Raw genomic sequence first — 21,323 nt, forward strand, 5'->3', positions numbered from 1 at the left:
AACGGCAAAATAACGATTATTTAATCCTATCCGGGGTTGACTATATAGTATTTATCAAACAAAACGACAAAATAACGATTTTTAAATCCTATCCGGGGTTTACTGTGTAGTATTTATCAAACAAAACGACAAAATAACGATTTTTAAAATCCTATCCGGGGTTGACTATATAGTATTTATCAAACAAAACGACAAAATAACGATTTTTTTAATCCTATCCGGGGTTGACTGTGTAGTATTTATCAAACAAAACAAAAAACGGTAAAATAAGGATTTTTTAATCCTATCCGTTTTTAAAATCTATCCGGGTTGACTTTTTAGTATTTATCAAACAAAACGGTAAAATAACGATTTTTTAATCCTATCCGGGGTTGACTTTTTAGTATTTATCAAACAAAACGGCAAAATAACGATTTTTTAAAATCCTATCCGGGGTTGACTTTTTAGTATTTATCAAACAAAACGGTAAAATAACGATTTTTTAATCCTATCCGGGGTTGACTTTTTAGTATTTATCAAACAAAACGGTAAAATAACGATTTTTTAATCCTATCCGGGGTTGACTTTTTAGTATTTATTAAACAAAACGGCAAAATAACGTTTTTTTAATCCTATCCGGGATAGATTGTATAGTATTTACCAAACAAAAGACAAAATAATGATTTTTAAATCCTATCCGGGGTTAACTTTATAGTATTTATCAAACAAAACGACAAAATAAAGTTTTTTTTAATCCTATCCGGGATAGATTGTATAGTATTTACAAAACAAAACGACAAAATGACGATCCGTATAGTATTTACCAAACAAAACGACAAAATAATGATTTTTATCCTGACCAGGGTTAACTATATAGTATTTATCAAAGGAAACGTCAAAAATAACGATTTTTTAAATCCTAACTATTATTCTTTTTTGTTTGTTGTATAGGTAATCGTGCCTTTATTTGCAAATATAATCGTAATATATGGAGATAGATTTAATTTATGAAAACTCGTATAATAAAATGCTATAAAATATAAATCATTTTATATTAGAATAAAGTTACAGCAAATTTGTCCCTAAGCATTTGTAAATTATATTTTACCTAGTCACGCGCATGAAAATATGGCTTTATCATTTGACAATTTGTGTGATAGTCATGTTACTTAATACCTACTTCGCCTAGTTATTTATTGTACGCGAATAAAACTTTAGAATTGTAGACTATAATAGGAAAGTAAATCGTCTGTAAAATGTTTTATATGATGATGAGAAGTAATATTTTCCTTTGTATTTTCAGATGATGGTACCTACATGCATGTCGGCTGTGCCGATGTGGCGATTCTGGATCCTCTACGGGACACAAACAGCATAAAAGTTCTTAACCGCAGGAAACGACAGTCTGTTGATACCACTATACTAAATAGAGGGCTGGGTGAAACTATGACACTACCAACTGACATACCACTAGGTAGCTCTTTTAACACTGAAATGACGACTGGGAATACCTACTCTGACCTAGCGTCTAGTACAGCATCGTCCTCTAATGGAAATGTCTATTACTCGGGAACAGCTGCAGCCGGTTCCGAGATGTCATCAGGTGTCACCTCGTCAACTGTCAACTGGTCGGCCTATACCTCCTCACCCAATAACGTCACTTCATCGAATGAAACGATATATACTGAGGTGTCTGCTGATAACTCATCCTCAGCCAATGCAACAGGCGATACACCATCATATAACGGAGTGTCAGCAAGTTATTCCACCCATGCTTTCGTGTCATCGACTGGGAACATGACCGACAGCACCAAGTCGGGACAGTCTGCCAACACAAATACAGGCAAACAGACTGGAAACACGCATACATACCGTTATACGAACTCGAAAGTTAGCTCCTTTTATACCTCATCGAATAATGCAGATAATGCAGCAAACCTTGGCAAGATAGATTATAAAACAGAGGAGTCCCTCTCAGAATACCAGCCCACACGGCCTACTACACAAGGGAAAACAGGGAATTTATTTTTTAGCGGTGACATATCTGGCAGATCAACTGAAAGTCAGGCAGATCTGTCTGTAAGCTCAGGAACTGGGCATAAACATGGGGCAATGTCGGGTTCACAACCTTCAGGTCTAAGTGTCAACAACGTATTCCCGACAACGCAGTCATCTCAGACATTTAAAGAAACAGGGAAGGGCGTTTACCATTTCACTCCTGAAAACACCCCAACTCACAACCCGGACACGGGGACTCTTTTCCATTATTCGTCTGTGTCCACAAACCCACACGCAAGCGACTCGACTGGTCACGCCATGGAACACACGTCTGGCAGTAGCTATAGACAGAAAACTGAGCATTCGTCGACATCAAATACCGGTCAATCTACAAATATTGTCGAAACAATACCAGACCAAAATATCGCACAGGGACAGAGTCATACTACAGCAGCTGGTTCGACTGGAGAAAGTGTAATATATTCGTCAAACGCTCATATGAGTCAATCATCAGATCATATGTCTACCATGAATGCCGGACAAACGCAGGATCCTGTTGTCACGTCTAATACTTTTGTTATCTCAAGTTATAGAACTGAAGCTGGGTCAACACCAGGTCCGAGTAGTTTCTCTAGCAATAATATGGGACAGACCGACCACGCAAGTGGTGTGTCTGGGAGTAGTTTTAGTCAAGGCATGGATTATTCATCTAACGCCAACACAGGGCAAGCAACATATACATCTAGTCTGGGACAAACACAGGATCAGGGTTTTGGTTCTAATGGACAATTAGCACATATGAGCCCCGAAGCTAATCAACAAGCGTGGTCAACTCACTACACATCCAGCAAAGCGTCAGCTGGTTATACACAAAGTCCTAACCCAAGTCAACATTCAACCGGTCAAGCGTCTACTAGTCAACATTCAACCGGTCAAGCGTCAACAAGTTATACTCAGAACTCAGGGTCAAGTCAACATTCAACCGACCAAGCGTCAACTGATTTTAATCAGAGCTCTGGATCAACACAGTTTTTATCCTCAACTGGTTATACACAAAGTTATGAACCAATTCAATATTCAACTGGCGAAGTGTTAACCAGTAAAATCCAGAGCAACTCTGAATCAGTTCGGCATTCGGCCGACCAAGCAACAGGTGGTTACGCTCCTAATACTAGCTCATCTCAATTTGCAGGGCACCAAGTAACGACTGGTGACGTGGATGTTGGTGCCGGTAAGTCGGTCTTCAATCTTGCTTCCGAGGCTACAAATACAAAAAACAGTGAGGCAAGCATAATTCACAAGGATAATGTAGAAACCATTCCGAGTGAAACATCTTTACACAAGATTTCTAACGCAGAACACAGCTCAAGCTCATTTGCATCATCTGTTTCGGAAACAAGCAATGTTGACGTATTGTCATCAGCGAGTTCTGGAACAGGCAGTGGAACAGATGTGTACCTGACATCAGCAGCACCCGAATATACGATTTCTATGAATGAAGGGCTGGACAGGACACAGGAACCAATCAATAACAGAACAAGTAGTACGAATGTGTTACATGTAAGGGGAGAGAATGGTACTTCTAATACCAGTGATACATTGTACTCGACAGATGCTGTGGTTTATAGTGAAAGTACAGTCACCGAGACCCCGGCAATTACACTGTCAGTAAACGAGGGTCCAGGGAGGTCACAAGAGGCTATGAACAACAGAACGGGAACCGTTAATGTATTACGTATTGGAGGAGAGAATGAGACTACAATTTACACTGACACTGCTTATGCAACCGATGCAGGGGTTTATAACCAAAATGCAGTAACTGAACCACCATCTGGGATTACACTCGCAGTAAATGAAGGACCTAGTAGAGATGTAGCATCGTTCGCTGAGGCTAGGACGGTTAACACTAACTCCCTTAATGTTCATGAGGGGGAGGCAATGTCTGCTGGGACCGTTAGCACCGACCATATTAATGGTGAAGTCGGCGAGTCGTCATCAAGTAGTTCATCATCTGCTTCACACCATGAAGCGGGTGTTGGTAGTAAAGGAATGACAACAAGTGAGGTGTCTAGTCAAAGAGATCTAAACGGGATCACATATAACATACCTACTATGGAGAGATTTTCAAGTGAAATGAATTTTGGAAGTAATGCGGAACCAACGACGTCTGATAATACTACGCTGAACCATTCAATTGTGACAACCACTCACTCTACATCAAAATTAGACAACACAGATGGAGAAACTATCGGTGCAGTGTCTGGTGTGATTGAAAATTACCCTACTCCAGTTGACCACCAAGCTGGATATGAACCAGTAGGACAAATGAACGGAGATATGCATACGCAATCAGAGTCCTTAGGGCCAACTTTGAATACAGAAACAGGATATATCTCTTCGACATCCCACAGCACAGTCTCATCCGGTATTTCGACGATGCGAAATAATAATCCAGTCACTGGAGACGGTATATCTGGTGACGGTGTAGCTATGCTGGGAGATTTCTCAAAAGACGCCTTAGTCTTAGCTGACCACAAAGTGTCTAGTACCGCAGGAAATGCACAGGAAAACATTCATGATCCTAACGGAGTCTCAGTCGGAGGATTTATGTCAAACGCTGGCATGAATGGCCTGACGATTGGACAGAGTGATATTACTACCACGACAACTAGTTCAGATTATCAGCCTGCTGGCGAAACAGAAGTTATTAATCACGGTAGTGCAGTGGATAGTCAGGGAGTCGGCGTTGAATACACATCTGGTAACACAGGTGAACATGTTTCCAGACAGAATGTTATGTTATCGCAAAGCGGGTCAACATATAGCGACCAGAGTCTAACAGAAGGACAAGGAACACACAACGCTGTTGTGTCTGAAAGTCATCCCGCATCGTCATCCTTTGACACAGGTTTTATTCCTCCTGTTCCAGATAGTCTCATGTCTGATCTTCAGGACAATGTTAACGGAATACCAACTAATGATGTCTTATTAAATTCTGGAACTAGTGAGTTTAGTAAGAATGCTCATATGAATGCTGGTCTGGAAGGATCGAATATAGAAGGACAAACATCAGTGACTAGAGTTACATATGACTCTCAAGCAAACAATGGTGATAATACCGATACTAACGCTGGAGCAGAAGGACAGGACTTAACCGGGCAAAACACAGTTACTAGTCAAGTCATGTACAATACTCATACAAGCAATCAAAATAACTATGTAGGCAGTGGATCTGGTGGAGAGCCAGTTCCCGGTGGTGCTGATAATACTTGGTCTACTGGAGACGTCACAAAGAGTAGTACTACGTCTACATCATATAACGGTCAGGGGTCGACAACTCCGGCAGTACAACAGGGGCCAAGTAGCAGCTATACAACATTATCGTCATCCAATAACGAATATTCCGAATCAGGAACACAAAGGAGCAGTCATGATTCTGGTGTCATGAGTGGACAATCTTCTTTTGGGGATGGAAACGTTGGTACCAGTGAAATTCAGGCAATGAGTAACACTGGGGCGGACCATTCAACATATCAAACCTCATTAACACATTCAGGACAGTCACTGGGTCAAACATATAATACGAACACGGGGCAAAACATAGATCATAGTACCAGTACGGGAGAGATTATTAACCAGTCATCTGGGAAAATGGCTGTGGATCACAGCACAGGATCCGGTACTGGGCAGGCGATGGATGGTGGATTTATCTCTGGTACAACAAACACGGTGATTCATACTTCTGTGAGTAGTGAAGGCGGACAGCAAGATTTATCTCATGGCGCTCATACAGTACAGCCGTTAGATTATACACGAGACGTCAGTATTGGCAAGGTTTCAGATCATACGATTGATCATACGTACAATGAAAGTATGAAACAAACGATGGATCATACCGCTGGCATGGAACAAACGATGGATCATTCTGCTAATATGGGACAAAATACGGCTCATACTTCCAACATGGGACAAACAATGGATCATACCGTCATTATGGGACACAATACGGATCATACTAGCAGACCAGGACAAAATATAGATTATACTACTAGTACGGGACAAACAATCGATCATGCAGTCAGTGCAGGACAAACAATGAGTCAAACCGCTAATATGGGGCAAACAATGGATCATACCTTCAATAGGCAACACAATACGGATCATACCAGTAGTAAGGGACAAAATACGGATCATACCGCCAGCACAAGACAAAATATGGATCACTCTGCCGGTACGGAACAAACAATGGATCATTCCGCTAATATGGGACAAACGATGGATCATACCACTGGCATGGGACAAATGATGGATCATACCGCTGGCATGGGACAAACGATGGATCATACCACTGACATGGGACAAACGATGGATCATACCACTGGCATCGGACAAACGATGGATCATACCACTGGCATGGGACAAACGATGGATCATACTGCTGGCATGGGACAAACGATGGATTATACCTCAGGAATGGGACAAACGATGGTTCATACCACTGGCATGGGACAAACGATGGATCATACCACTGGCATGGGACAAATGATGGATCATACCACTGGCATGGGACAAACGATGGATCATACCACTGGCATGGGACAAACGATGGATCATACCGCTGGCATGGGACAAACGATGGATCATACCGCTAGCATGGGACAAACGATGGATCATACCGCTGGCATGGGACAAACGATGGATCATACCGCTGGCATGGGACAAACGATGGATCATATCGCTGGATTGGGACAAACGATGGATCATACCTCAGGCATGGGAACGATGGATCATACCACTGGCATGGGACAAACAATAGATCATACTTTAAACACAGAACATGCAATAGAACGTATATCTGTCGCACAAACACAAAATCATGGAGTCGGATCCAATAATATGGAAGTGATAGATAGTAACAGTGCATACGGGAATGTTGGAGACAATCTGGGACATACCGGTACGGCTGGTACCAATGTAGGAGGGACTATAACGTACTCATCTACCTCCATTACCAGACATTCGACAGACTACCCGTCAGTAGATGGAATGGTAGATTACTCATCAAACCCTAATACCGGACAAACGTTAGAACATTCGTCGGTTTTTAATGCAGAGCAGACAGGGACTCGTGGCCCTGACTCTAATACTGTACTGACAAAAACGTATACAACTGTAGCTGGGAATACCGACCGGGGACTGGATAGAGGTTATATTCCAGATGGTTCTACAGGACAGAGTACGAGTGTGGAATATTCCTCTAGTTCTATTTCCGGACATTCGTCATCTCGTCAGTCTGGAGATAAAATGGGACAAACACATGATCAAGTTGTTGGTGCACAGGCACTAGATCACACCTCTGGCGATGGTATTGGTCATAGGACGGAGTACACGTCGGCCTCAGGCGCCGGGCAATCAGAGGTACATGGCGTTAACTCTTATACAGATCCGTCAACAGATCTTACTACCAGGTCGAGTAAGGGAGGGGGAATAATGGACTATTCAACGAGCGTAAAAATGGAACAAACAACAGGTCAAACGTATACGTCAGACACAGGTATAGATCAAGGTCAACATCATAGATTAGGTTCCGATACCGTACAAATAACTGGCCAGACATCCGGCGATATCGGAGGACAACAGATGGACTACCTGTCAAGTGTTACTACCGGGACTTCATCCGATCTCTTGCCTGTCTCCAATATCGGGCTTATACAGGATCACCATACCGGTTCTGATACAGCTCAAGTCATAGATCATCGTACTGAATCTAGAAATGTTGAACTGACACATGGTCCTGTTCACACGTCAGGTAACAACAATGGGCAGAGGATTGAATACTCATCTAGCTCCATTACGGGAGAATCTGTTTCGAATATTGATCAAAATCCGTCATACACAGCTGGCAACGCCGCTATAGATCAATCCTATGGACATACTTCTGACACAAATCTGGAACATAGGACAGATCAAATGGCTACTGTCAGCACTGGACAAAATATCGACCAAACGTTAACTACAACCGTGGGACAACAGACCGATTACGTTTCTGATACTGGAACACATCCGGGAACGGATCATTCCGCTAACGCCGGTACCGGACACACAGCAGATAATTTATACACCGAGAGTACTGGAACAACGGTCGATCATACTTCTAGCGTGAATACGGAACAACAAGGAAGCATTTATGAAGCAAAATCCGGGAAATCAGTTGACCAAATATCTGGTTCAAATACAATGAACGGAAGGGTAGATTATTCGTCTAGTACATCCTCTGTTCATATTATGGATCACCCAGCTGATATCAATCTGGGACCTGATATAAAATCTGGTCCTGGATATGTAGAAACAACGGGATACACTTCTGGCGATATCACGGGGCAAAGTTCGGATACTGTTATAGACACACACAATATAGACCATATGACTGCTGCCGATATCGGCAAAAACGCAGAAATGTCTGTTGGTACAAATATGGGACAAAACTTTGATATTTCTACTGGTGGAAAAACAACGGACAGTTCTTCTGTAACCTATAGTAGACAGAATCAGACTAATGGTTCTGAAACGGCAGGAACCGTTACACACTCTGTGAAATACGAGCAATCCTCGTCTTATACAACTCCAGATGTGTCATCAAGTCATCAAGACTTATCAACATCAGACCAAGGATATAGTACAGGTGGTTCAACAATGACAGAGTCTACACACGGTCAGAGTACGTTGATGAATACAACGGAATGGATGGCCTCACATACAGGAGGTGACCAATATCACAATCCAGATGTATCTACCATTACTCGCAATGAAACAAAAACTTCTATTTCTCATGTCAGTAGTGGTGATCCAAATACATCCACAACCTTCCGAGAATCATATGTCACTACTGTCGTCGGTGGACAAGACGCGGCATCCGAGTTTATACCACCAGTCCCAACGGCCTTACATGGGACTATGGCTGGTGAAAATAAGTCTATCCAAAGCCCAAGCAGTCTTGATATCAACTGGTCCAGAAGCAGCGGAACACAGAATGTAGCAAGCAGTGGCGTAGCAGATATACAACCTATTGATGGCATGTCAACGGAATACCAAGGTATAGATGGAAATACTGGCGAATCCGGAACTATGGTATCGGAATCGTTTTCTGGAAATAGCATCACATCAAATAATGTAATATCCAGTAACGTTGGCGAATCTGGCACACCAGTATCGGATATAAATACAGGGTACAATGTCCTATCGAACAATGAAATATCAGGAAATGTTGATAGGTCTGGCGCGGCAAATCATCTTATAGAAAACAGCTACATACTAAATAACAAAGAACCTAGGACCAACCTTCAATCCGATGGAAAGATATCCGGGTTACACGAGGAAAATATCATCATCAAGAATCATGAAGTTTCTCACACAGCAGGTGAAGCAGGAGCGCTTAATCTTGGACCTGACTTGAGCAATGTCGTCAACGGAAGCGTGACCGCTAATGTGAGGGTTGATGCAACATTGAGCCCTGATGGACATATGATCAGGGATAAAGAAAACAAAATCGTCATTTCAAACTCAGCAAGCCACCAGTCCATTTCAACTGACATCAGACCTAACGATTCTGCAACTCATCACACGGGTAATGTGGTAACGACAGTAACACACATCTCCTCGTCAACCGGCCACACACAGAAGGTCAACATTCCCGATGTCACTCCGACTATGAACTCAGGTCAAAGTGGATGGCAACATTCATCTTCTCACCAATCTACGTCTTATGTTTCTTCTGGAAATACCAGCCCTCCAGTTAGTGATGGTACACTACCAGAATACGTTACAGTGCAGCCAACAGTACCAACATCCAGCTTCACAAAATCAAGTTTCGGTTTCGAACAATCAAGTTCAACTTCACAGCACTTCAGCAGCGCAGACAGTACCAGTCGGTCAGATAACGTGTATGGTTTTCATGAAACTAGCACATCAGCTTCAGCTGATAAAACAACAGTTGAAAATACTGCAAATGTTACGAAAGGGGAATCGGGCAAGGTGTCGACACAAGTAGTTAGAATTTTGGATGTACCCAGCTTTGTTCAGGAACCTCTGGATATGGCCAACCCACCCGACTTGAATCAGCCGACTACATCCGGAGCACTGTTACACCGCGGTAAATATATCAACTCCGATATGACGAAATTGATAGCTTTATCTGAACTACAGAGTACTGCAGACACGAATCAGCATATGGGCACAACTAAGAGCATCTCGTCTGGTAGTGATCTGACTGAAACTACGGGTAGTACTGTAGATAATATGTATAATGTACATAGAGGCGGGGAGTATCACTCAACGACTTCGCTTGATATGCAATCTTCACCCAACCCTCTAGCTGGTATGGGCGCAATCAGAGACAACCATATCAATTACAATGAACCTGTGGTGACAAGCAGTCAAGGAAAGCAACACAAAGTTGACATGACGTCACTAGAAGCCCTGACAGAGGTTCGTAGCGTAATGGAGACACCCGATCAAGCAACAGGCCATAATACAGGTGTCAATCAATTGAATACATCTCATGATGCTTTTGTAAGTTCTCGGGATGTTTACCCGACTGATCACCATGGCAACACCAACACCGGCACAGTTGATGTGAGCCTAAAAACCAAATCATCAGAATATCACTTAAACAACAACATAAATACACATGGCATTGCGGAAACAACCGAATACCCGTTGGTTAGAGATCTTGGAACAACGGCAAATATTCACACCAAGACTGCATACTATAATAATATAGACGCCGGTAGTACGATAGACCAACTATCTACAAATCAGCATGCTGTCGTTGATTATCATAGTGTAAGCAGTGGCGGTTCTAGCGTCGGTATGGAGACCGGTACTTCTGGATCTCAAACGACTATTAACTCAGGTAAACGAGAGTTCACGGATCAACGTACGACTGAACAATATATTGATACGACTACAGATTCGTCTTTCGATCAATCATCTTCTAATCAACAAACACATGCCGATGTAAACGCTGGTAACGCCGATTTGACAATGGACATAAATAATGGATTACCAGGTGATCATTCGTTTGCAAATCAACAAACCTTTGTAGAGTTTCAAGGATCCTCACGTGGCTCTAATACGAATGTCGAAACAGCCGATTTACACCTGACTTCTAATACGGGATCACAGTCTGACTACGTACCTCCTGATCAACCTAACAATATAGAGTACCACGATGCAACAGCGAGCGACACACACATGAATACAGAAATAGCCGGTGTAGGGACAGCTTCAACTGTAATAGATGGTTACACTACTGTTCAGTCCTCGAGTGCGCAAAATTATGATACAGTTACCGACGGCACTACTTCTGATAGCGCACACTCTACTCAGGGTATAGGCACAGGTGAGGCACTCCATGGAATAAGCATAACTGAAACACACGATGGAGCATCTGTCCATGATCCAAGTTCAACATCCTCTCATATTTCAAATAATAATGTAGAGACTTCCCATCTTAACGCCAATCTCGCTGATTCCCATAACTTTCCGAATAACGAGAACTCGAGCCCACATACTTGGTCTACCGAAAACACACACACAACAAGGGTCCATAGTTCAACGTCTACGACACAAGGCCTCGGCGATTCAACATACCAACAAAGTGGACTTGCCGATCAATCAGGTTTCCAGACAGGACTTGATTCTGCTAACCTTGGTGCCGGTAACACTGATTCTACATATCAACAAACAATCGTCACATCGGTGCAGGGAACTGAATCGGGCCCTGTAGAGTCTAACCAGTACCACACAGAATCTATCAACAGAGCAGGTACAGAATTCTCACAGACAACCTCTCAACACGGAAGTACCACAGGCCATGATGCCGGTCTCGTAGATTCATCTAAACACACAAGCAGTTTGGAATCAGGTCAGGGTAGCAGCACGACAGGGTCAACAAACCGTCACAGTGTCGTGGTGTCTAGTAACACTGTTAGGACAGAACCTATAGATTCATCACACTATGAACATGCCATGACGTCACCGAAGGGAGTCGATCCAGGCCATGCAGACGTATCTCAATACCAGACCGAACTGTCCTCAGGGAACAATGTTGAAGTCAGACCAGTAGACACAGCACAGCATGAAAACGTCATGACGTCTGGTTACAGTCAAAATGCTAATAGGGATGTAAGTGGTGTAGATACAGCCGTGACATATACCGACGGTTTAACTACCAGCGAGAGGAATGTCAATGTAGAGGGAGGAAAAACAACGTCTTCATCTGTTACAAATACACGGTCGGGTGTCGATTACGGGTCTGATATTTTACCAGTATCAGATAACCCACAAAGACAGGTCGTTGATATTGCCTCTCTTAATGCGTTGACCGAGGTTCGCAGTACCACTGGGGAATCTGGCACTGGCGTGCCGACAGAAAGTCCATTCCAGAATACTGTAGGTCAACACGGCTATGATACAAACACCGAACTACCAGGTGGCCAAACGACACACTTCAATACAGTTGAGTCAACAAGTACTCTCAAGAACACATTTGGAAGTAGTGGATCGATTGATAATACCTTAAATCCAAGGTTGAGTCATTCGGAAATAACTCACGTTGAAGGCCACGGGACGCTGGCAGGTGAATTCGGTAATGCCGGAAATGTTCATGGATTTGTTGAAACAGGAGTATCAAGTAATCAGTTTGAAACGGCCAAACCTCCCAACAATAATCCTGACGCAACTGGCACACAAGCCATTCAGTCCGGAGGATTAAATACACATCATCAAACACATTTGTCCAGCGTAAGTAGTACAGGGGAAGCAACACCTCAGATTAATCTTCATCATTACAGAATTCCCGGTGTAGACGAGCAATTAAGGAATGGTCATTCTGCACCCGTCGATTTAGGAAATACCCTGCAGTCAGTTCAAACTGAAACAGTTGCCATCGGTTCAAATAAAGGTCAGCCTAAACACACGGGAAGTAGTCAAACACAGGTCACGTCCGAGTCGCAAAGAGTTCAATCAGAGACTACTAACTATCCCACCGAACCTTTCACAGATCATACGACAGGTGCAGCCTCAGAAACGATACAAATGAGTGACCATGATGCAGTGACTATTTACACGCTGATCAGACAGCTAATCACGCGGTCTGGTCGGACCGACTTACTTCCTGTCCTCGACTCCATTATAAGCAGTGACAAAGCCATCGCACGCTCCAGACTTATGTCGTTCCTGCGTATTATAAGTGGATTAATGAACAAAAGTCAACTTCTTCAACTTAGTAGTTTGATGTCGTCGGCTGGTAGTGCGGGAAACAGCGTGTTAGAAAACACTTCCGCAGACACCAATGTCCATACTGATACTGGTACCTTGATCACTGATACAGCAAGAATACACTCTACTGGAGATCAAACAGTAATTGATCCCGTTGGTTACACCGGAGGATCATCCGGATCTGTGGTTGAGACTGTCACTACTCAAAGCTTACGTGGTCAGAACTCAAATACAGGCATCGACCAAAATACCGTATCTGGTAGCCACGGTAGTGGTGCCTCAGATTCTAAACATTCCTCTGCTAACACTCAAATACACGAAACATCCTACACATTGGCAACTGAAGGACATGTGCCTACTGTTATAGACCAGTCAGCACAGGGACATTTTGACACAGGCAATTTGCAAAGCTCTGGTACGCAGACATCATCGATAATTGAATATTCGACAACGAACGCTGAACGAAGTAATTTGCCAGTTACTGGGCATGATGCGGGTACTTTTGTTTATGATTCCCTTCCTTCCAACACGACTAACGGAAAGGTTAACGCTGTTTCGTTGGCGACTCTTAACAGGTTCCATTCATCCATGTCTTCAGGCTCCGACAGATCCAAACCGACTGACACTGTAGATTTCGGGACTGTCGGCAGCAATGGGATGTCATCTAATTCTGTCACAACTTTCGAATCAACATCATCTGGCAGCAGTCTGTCTCCAGGAGAGTCGCCTGTCATTTCTGGAAGCAGTATAGCACGATCTGGTGAAACCGGTAAAACTACTTATGTCTCAGTAACAAGCACTACGCAAGAACATGCAAATCCACTGACCTCAACTACAGAAAGTCATCAAAGTACTTCTCAAATAACCTTAGGATCAACAACTTTGGACACAACCCCGTCTAGTTTCAATGTGGAGAGCAGTGCAGGAAATGTTAATACAGCCTCGGTATCGGAGCAGAACAATTTCGTCCTTCACAAGCATGGCACCTTGGGTGGTGCAGTTACTGATTCTATGGGCATTTTGGAGTCGACTACCACAGGTAACGTTAAGCATGATATGTCACAGGGTAGCGGATTCGTCGCTTTCGAAAATACAGGTAATGAAGGAAACAGCATGTTGCCTGGTGGACCAGAGACATCTTTGAGATCAGTAGTGGATACTCTTCTAGAAACGCAAAAAGAAATTAATTCTCTAGATTATGGGTTAAACACGGGATCGGCATTAGTAGATAGAGCTTTAGGTGTATCTACATCAGGGAATACTGGTTCCGTCATCGGTGGTCAAGCTGGACTATCAAATTTAATGTTGGAAGAAATTAATGCTGGAGTGAACACCCTTTTGTCCGGTAACGAACATGAACTGAATAATATACACTCTCGGGAGTTGTCGTCAACAAAATCGAAAATTGGAAGTGCTGGTGAACCATCTTATGTTAATACAGGAAGAAATCAAGAAAATGTGGGAGGAGGGAAGACGTCAACTAAAACTATACATTCTACAACCTCCAATGTTGAAACAGTGCAATCACCAGAGTCCCTCGGCGCTGTTACTTATACAGAGCGATCAAGTAATGTAGCCGGAGGTGCTGGTACCGGTTCAATCTTGGTCGAATCTGCAAGTGTGCAAGATAGTGGTATTTTGCAGCCAGTGAGTGCGCCTCTTGTAGATACGAAGGGCTCACTGGTGGTAGAAAGCAGCAGTCAACAACCCAGTGAAACCGCACATTCGGTAGTAGTAAAACCCCTCAATCAGCAACATACTGGATCAAACGTGCTACATACTGGCTCAGTATGGACAAATACAGAGAGTCCACCGCACAGCGAATCAATACTGACAGGGGGTACAACCCAGGGAGGAGCACAGACACACAGTGGTTCAACAAAAGTATTAATAGAGACACGCAAAATTAGTGCGACTGGAAACAGTGGTACTCTGAATACTGTTGACTCACAAACGTCTTCTGGTCTTGGCGTAACAGTTCATGACACATTGGCCAACGGTAATGCTCTGATGCAGGACCATACTTTCTTTACTGGAAATGCAGGTGGAAACGCAGATATGAACACCAATATGTTAGAGTTTGTACCACGAGACAACTCATTTACATCATCCAAAACCGTATCAACGAAAACAATGAGTACTGGTCCTGCCGGTGGATCGTTAATGCCCGGTCACAATAGTAACGGATATCAGACTGTAGCTGGCGGTGATATACACACTAGTATGCTGGAAACGGTTCCGTCTGGATCTATCATAGGCGTTGGACAGCTTTCTAACACCAAAGTGGGAGGATCAGAATTAACAGGAACTGGAAGTCTGTCAAACACGGGGTCAACACAGATGGGAACAGGAAATCATATTACAGGCACATCAACGCGTACAGAATATCGTGGTGATACCTCGGGAGACCCGACATTGACGGAAGCGGGAGTTCATTTTACAGACAGATCATCGATTGCGGAATCTGTAAATCGTATATTAGGTGGATCAAAACAACTGGAATTCGGAGGCCAGAGTCTTGGTGGTACCGACAGTAAATCTATGGGAGGATCAACCATCACGGAATCCTTAAGACAATTAACAGGCGGAACAACAAACGGCAAAACAGGAGGCAAAATTCATAGCGAAACTATAATTCATGGAATAGGTGGAACGTCAAAAACAGAATATGGAAATGGTTTCAGCGGATCAACAATTACAGAAAGTGGAAGACATGACATGGGGGGATTAGTTGGAGGTGAGAGTCATTTTAATACAAAATCAGCTGTGACAGAAACAAGAGCACAAACGATTGGCGAATCAAAACAAGCAGAAATTGGAAATCAACTAATCGGCGGTTCAACATTGACAGAATTCGGAAATCAGATCACAGGTAAATCAGCAGTAGGTACATCACCAAGTGAAACAACAAGTCACTTCTCAAAAACGTCGATATCATCGGAGCTTAGCAATCAGGCAAGTGGGAGAGCAAAGGTGGATACATCTGGAAACTTAGGATTCACAGGTGGAAGTAATTCGCGATTAGCAGAAGTTATATCGGGTAGAATTTCTGATAGTTCACTAGGTAAAATGGACGTAGGCCAATTGCATGGGGAAACAGCGAGCAAGTCTTCGGGCCAGATCATTACAAAGACCGTGAAAGGAATTGGTTCTCAGGTTAAAGATAAAAACAGGCTTGGCGGGAGCACTGGAAGTACGGATGCGACTAGTATAAAGACATCATTCACAAGTCAAACAATTAAATCTAGCTCACAAAAGGAATCTCTCCCAAGTAACACTTTAAAATATCTCGATGCCAATTTTGGATCATCTAACAGTTTGAATAATGGAGTCGGAAACACTCTGTCTTATCCATCAAATGTGAATCAAAAGATTTCCTCGAGTGACAATGTGGTTGTAAGAAACAATGTCCTTCCAGTTACTGGTCCTATTTCGAATGCATGGAATTCTGTGCAAGGCAATAGTCTGCGCGACTCGCAACCTGGTGACCGTCGGGTGGTTACAAGGACCATTTCGTCCAGGACATCAGAGCCAGATCCATTTGTAAACCTGCCACCTCCTCCACATAGTTTCCTGATTCCCGATCCAGTACACCACATATTGGTAAAAACTCAGAAAACATCTACCCGATCATCTTCACCCTCCACTTCATCTTCGTCCTTCTCTTCTTCGTCTTCCAATCCGTCTTCCGGCAGCAATAATGTAAATAACATATATAATAATCCAGGAACTGCATCAAAACAGTCAAATATTGAAAAAATATCGAAAATTAATACCCAGATTACTAAAACGTCATCGCCATCATCTTCACGGTCTAGCTGGCTAGATAATACAATAGGAAGTGCAAACTCGGACTTATTGAGGGATTTCATTAGCCGTCGACAGCTACTATCTAACGCCCGAACTCTTGCAAAGATTGGCGTCTTACGAGGAAACACGGCCGATATAAACAGCATCCTGAAAAGTGTTACTGATGCTGGGACCTCGAATACACTTCTGTCTGGACGAAATCCAGCATCTACTGCTGTGACTCTTGATTCTCCAAGGTCCGTAAAATCACTTGTAACAACCCATAGAACAACCAACAACTTTAACAGCGCAGCAAGATCTGCAGCCGAAAGGAAACGACTTGAAAGTATCTTAAATGGAAGAATGACAACAAACATTCCTTCAATATATACCAAGACTATGACGCCATCTCCAGTCGTAAGAACCTCAGAGACTGTATCCAGATTCACAAAATCAACCCTTCCCCCGATTACGTCCGGGGTGAATTCTCTAATGACAGCACTGATGACAAACAGTCCCGGAATCCCGGCCCAAGGTCACCGCGGAAGTGTGATAGGACAATCTGGATCTGGTAGCAAGATCAGCGGCGCTAGCCTTTCATCTAGATCTGAAAGTGTCAGAAATGTGGTGAACTCGTTGCTGTCAGATATCAATAAGGCTAAGGTTGATGCCGTCAATCAACAAACTGCAAGTAGTAGCAGTGGTAGTAAAACTACTAGAGGCAATGGAATGGAGTCCAGTGCTTGGGGTAGTTGGAATTCTGCGGAAGGCTTCAGTGGAGCAAACAAAAACTCCGGTGGTACTAAAACAAACGTGTTAACAGTTGGCAACAACAAACTAACAGAAACTACAAAACAGGAAACTGTCGGTGGAACCACAACAACGACCACTACTCGACAGACTGGAGGCGGAAACTCCGGGGGTAGGAGCAGTTCTACAACGACTGTTACTACTAGAACAAATAGCGTCCCAGGGTCTGCTGCATTCCATAAGGGAGGCACGCTAGCAAGTGCAGGTCTGGACTCTAGCAGCTTCCGGTTCACAACATCTTCCACGACGGTCATTTCCGGTCAGGAGTCGCAGTCTGTTTGTCCAGGTCAAAGTCTGATGTGCGGCGCTAAAGGTGAATTCAGTAACACCATTGGGTCTAATCTTTGGTGTATAAATAGTTGTCTCATCGACCGCCGCATGTGTAGAAGTGCTAAATGTGAGTGCAGTTGCACCCCTACAATGAGATACTTGCAGCAGATTGGTGGCATTTCCGGTGGAAATGGATTGTTTAATACCGGAAATAGAGTACTTCAATCTTCGGGTACAATCCAGACTCTAAGTCCACTTCAGAACACTAATTCGCTAAGAACATTCGTCAGTACCGCTGTTCCTTTGGGAACCTCTAATTCTAATTCTGTTAATTCTGTGCGAACGACAAAGACGATTAGGACAACCAATTCTTTAGGAAATACCCAAACATCCCCAGGTCTACAGACTGGATTTAGTAACGGCTTCAGTGGAAGTAGTAACGGATTCAGCGGGAGTAGTAATGGGTTGAGCGGGAGTAACAGTGGTTTCAGCGGGAGTAATAGGTTTAGCGGGAGTAGTACCGGCTTTAGTGGGAGAAGTAACGGCTTCGGCGGGAGCAACAGTGGCTTCAGCGGGAGTAATGTCCTAAGTTCGTCTTCACGTGGATCGAGTAGTGGCTCGCGGCTTGTAGGCTCGTCATCGTCAGTAATAACAGATCAGAAATCCTCTGGAGTAATGACATCGACTGGAAGGAAAATGGTGTGTAGGGGCAGAGGCGCGTTCGAGATGGTAGCAGGCATGGTGGCCTGGTGCGAGACTGAATGTTCCATGAGTGGGAACGTTAAATGCCATCCTAGCACGTGTAAATGTTCGTATGTGACTTGAGTGACGTTACAACGCCTTTAAATGTCATCCTATTATTGTTGCGATTAAAAGACATTCGTACCTATAGTGGTGCCGTAAATCAAATTATACTAGTACATATTATTGTGATTAGTTAATGTTAAATGTGTGTAATGAGACGTCGACTATTCAAGTCATTTAGAGCCCAAAACGACATGACCATAAGCTTCGTAACAGTATGTGTCGGAACGATAGGACAGCGAAACTAAGATATTGAAGTTATGCCTCCATCTGGTCACGTTTGAAACGAGCTAACATGTTCGAAATAAGGACAATTTCCATTATCACTACATTGTTTATATCAGCGCGATTGTAAATATTACTATAACAAAATAACTCTGATAATATCAGATAGTGTGTTGTCTGCTACATTGAAGGTGTAAAATAGACGAGTCAAGAACATTTTATATGGCCTTATTTCGTGAAAGTCATGTTGTGTGTTCAATTAAAGACAGAAAATATATACTTTTGATAGACGGATCATAAACATGTTATATCGTCTTATTTCGTGAAGGTTATGTGCGTTCGATGAAGGACAGAAGAGAACTTTTGATAGACGACACATAAACTTTTCATTTTGTAATTTTTCTGCTGCCTTCCTTTCGTCGTGTAGGTTGCATTTTGTGTTTGAGGAAATTCGAACATTAATATTATTATAGACAGTTGATGCCAGAGATGCCTTTAACTTTGTCCTCTTACATTATATACTCTGACTAACATGTCTACATGTACATATATATTTCATATATTATTACATTAAAATGATTTATTTTCCATATAAAGTGTTTTTGTAAATTTTCTAATACACGAAACACAGTCGTTGTGTGATTTAGGGTATTTTAGAACATAAAGATAGATTAAAAAAAAATGTCTTTAAAACAAAACAACACATGTTATTGTTAGATATTTACATTTCCGTTTTCTCTTTGCTATATAACCTTACCAACTCCGAAATCGTTTACACTTGCGTAAACGCAGTGGTTGCCGCGCAAGAATACACACACCATAACACTGACTTCCGCAAGTAGTGTGAATGCGCATCCGATTATGCCTATTGTATCTGTATGAAAAATATTCAATATACTGCATGTATGAATGTAATGTTAATCTTTAATTATATATCAGCAAATGAAATATTAAGCAAATATTGTATAAATGGGATGAAAAAATATAAAGTTAATGTGTAACTATATTTTGTGTACTCTCTGAATTTGACAACATTTCCCGCCAAATTGAAGGCAGCTGTTCCGGGATTCCATCAATTGACCGGCTGTTCCCACAATCGTATACCATTGAAAAAACAGAGTTTTATCTATTTGAACACTTAATTATTAATAAAATGGTCGGTCGAAATGTAAATATAAGGAATGATTGTTATTGTTTGTTGTTTACTGGTGTGTAAACTGCATTTTTTGTACAGATATTTCAACATGACGCGCTAACGCGCGTCATTTAAAATATCTGTACAAAAAATGAAGTTTACACACCAGTAAACAACAAACAATAAAAATCATTCCTTAAGTATACTTCCATTATATTATCGTTATAAACCGAAGGAAGACAGACAACTCTTGTTACAAATTGGGTATTGGTCGAAAACAGTTAAAGAATGACAACTCTTACATTCTTAATTGCTGAGTAATACTTTCACGCCATTATTTTTGGTCTTAACTCAAACTAATTGCCAAAGAATTTGGTAATTGTCCCCCTCCTTTATTTGTTCTTGTACACGTAAGCTGTATATCGTGACGCTGCATAAATTGGTACACTTTTTGAAGATAATTGTTAAAATTTTCTAACGTATGCTCGAACCCAGGTTTTTCTTTGAACATTCAACAAATAGATGTCTGCAATTCTAATTTCATGATTTGTTTACTGCTAGCATTACATGTATTTATGAATAGGGAGTTTTGAAGCATGCCCGGTCCAGCACTGTGTTTTAGAAGGTGCGAGTACCCAAAATGGTACACCTAAATTGGATTTGATAAATAAGAGTTTAGAAACTATAAAAGATGTTTGAATTCATTATAAAAAAGTCACATATTTGTCAAAATATCTCATTCAACAATGGAATTCCGTGTTTTAAAATATATGGTTTTTAGGGTTGTCGCACGACGTCGTTTCCCTGATTTTTTCACAAGTTCATTAAGCAACAAGGAAGAATCTGAAAAAAAATCTCACAGTTACTATAAGCACCTTAATTTTTATTCAGGACAGTTATTGTTAATTTAGAATGTAAACTGAAAACTCTGCTTTATATATATTCAAATACGCTAGATTAGCAGACAGAAATATAAGATTATTTAGATATAAGCAATTATGTATTGATAAACTTGCCACAAGTATCAGTGGTA

At 42.2% G+C, this 21,323-nt stretch overlaps 1 protein-coding gene across 1 annotated transcript in view; it reads left to right on the forward strand.

Annotated features, from left to right (window-relative positions):
* Positions 1–18,951, forward strand: part of LOC138306636 (serine-rich adhesin for platelets-like) — a 39,791-nt gene extending 20,840 nt beyond the window's left edge. Inside the window, exon 3 of the mRNA XM_069247077.1 lies at positions 1,283–18,951. Within this exon, the coding sequence (XP_069103178.1) occupies positions 1,283–18,951 (17,669 nt within the window). The remainder of the gene's footprint in view (positions 1–1,282) is intronic.
* The last annotated feature ends 2,372 nt before the right edge of the window (positions 18,952–21,323 follow it).

Source organism: Argopecten irradians, chromosome 13, assembly GCF_041381155.1.
Source record: "Argopecten irradians isolate NY chromosome 13, Ai_NY, whole genome shotgun sequence".
Classification (NCBI taxonomy): domain Eukaryota; kingdom Metazoa; phylum Mollusca; class Bivalvia; order Pectinida; family Pectinidae; genus Argopecten; species Argopecten irradians.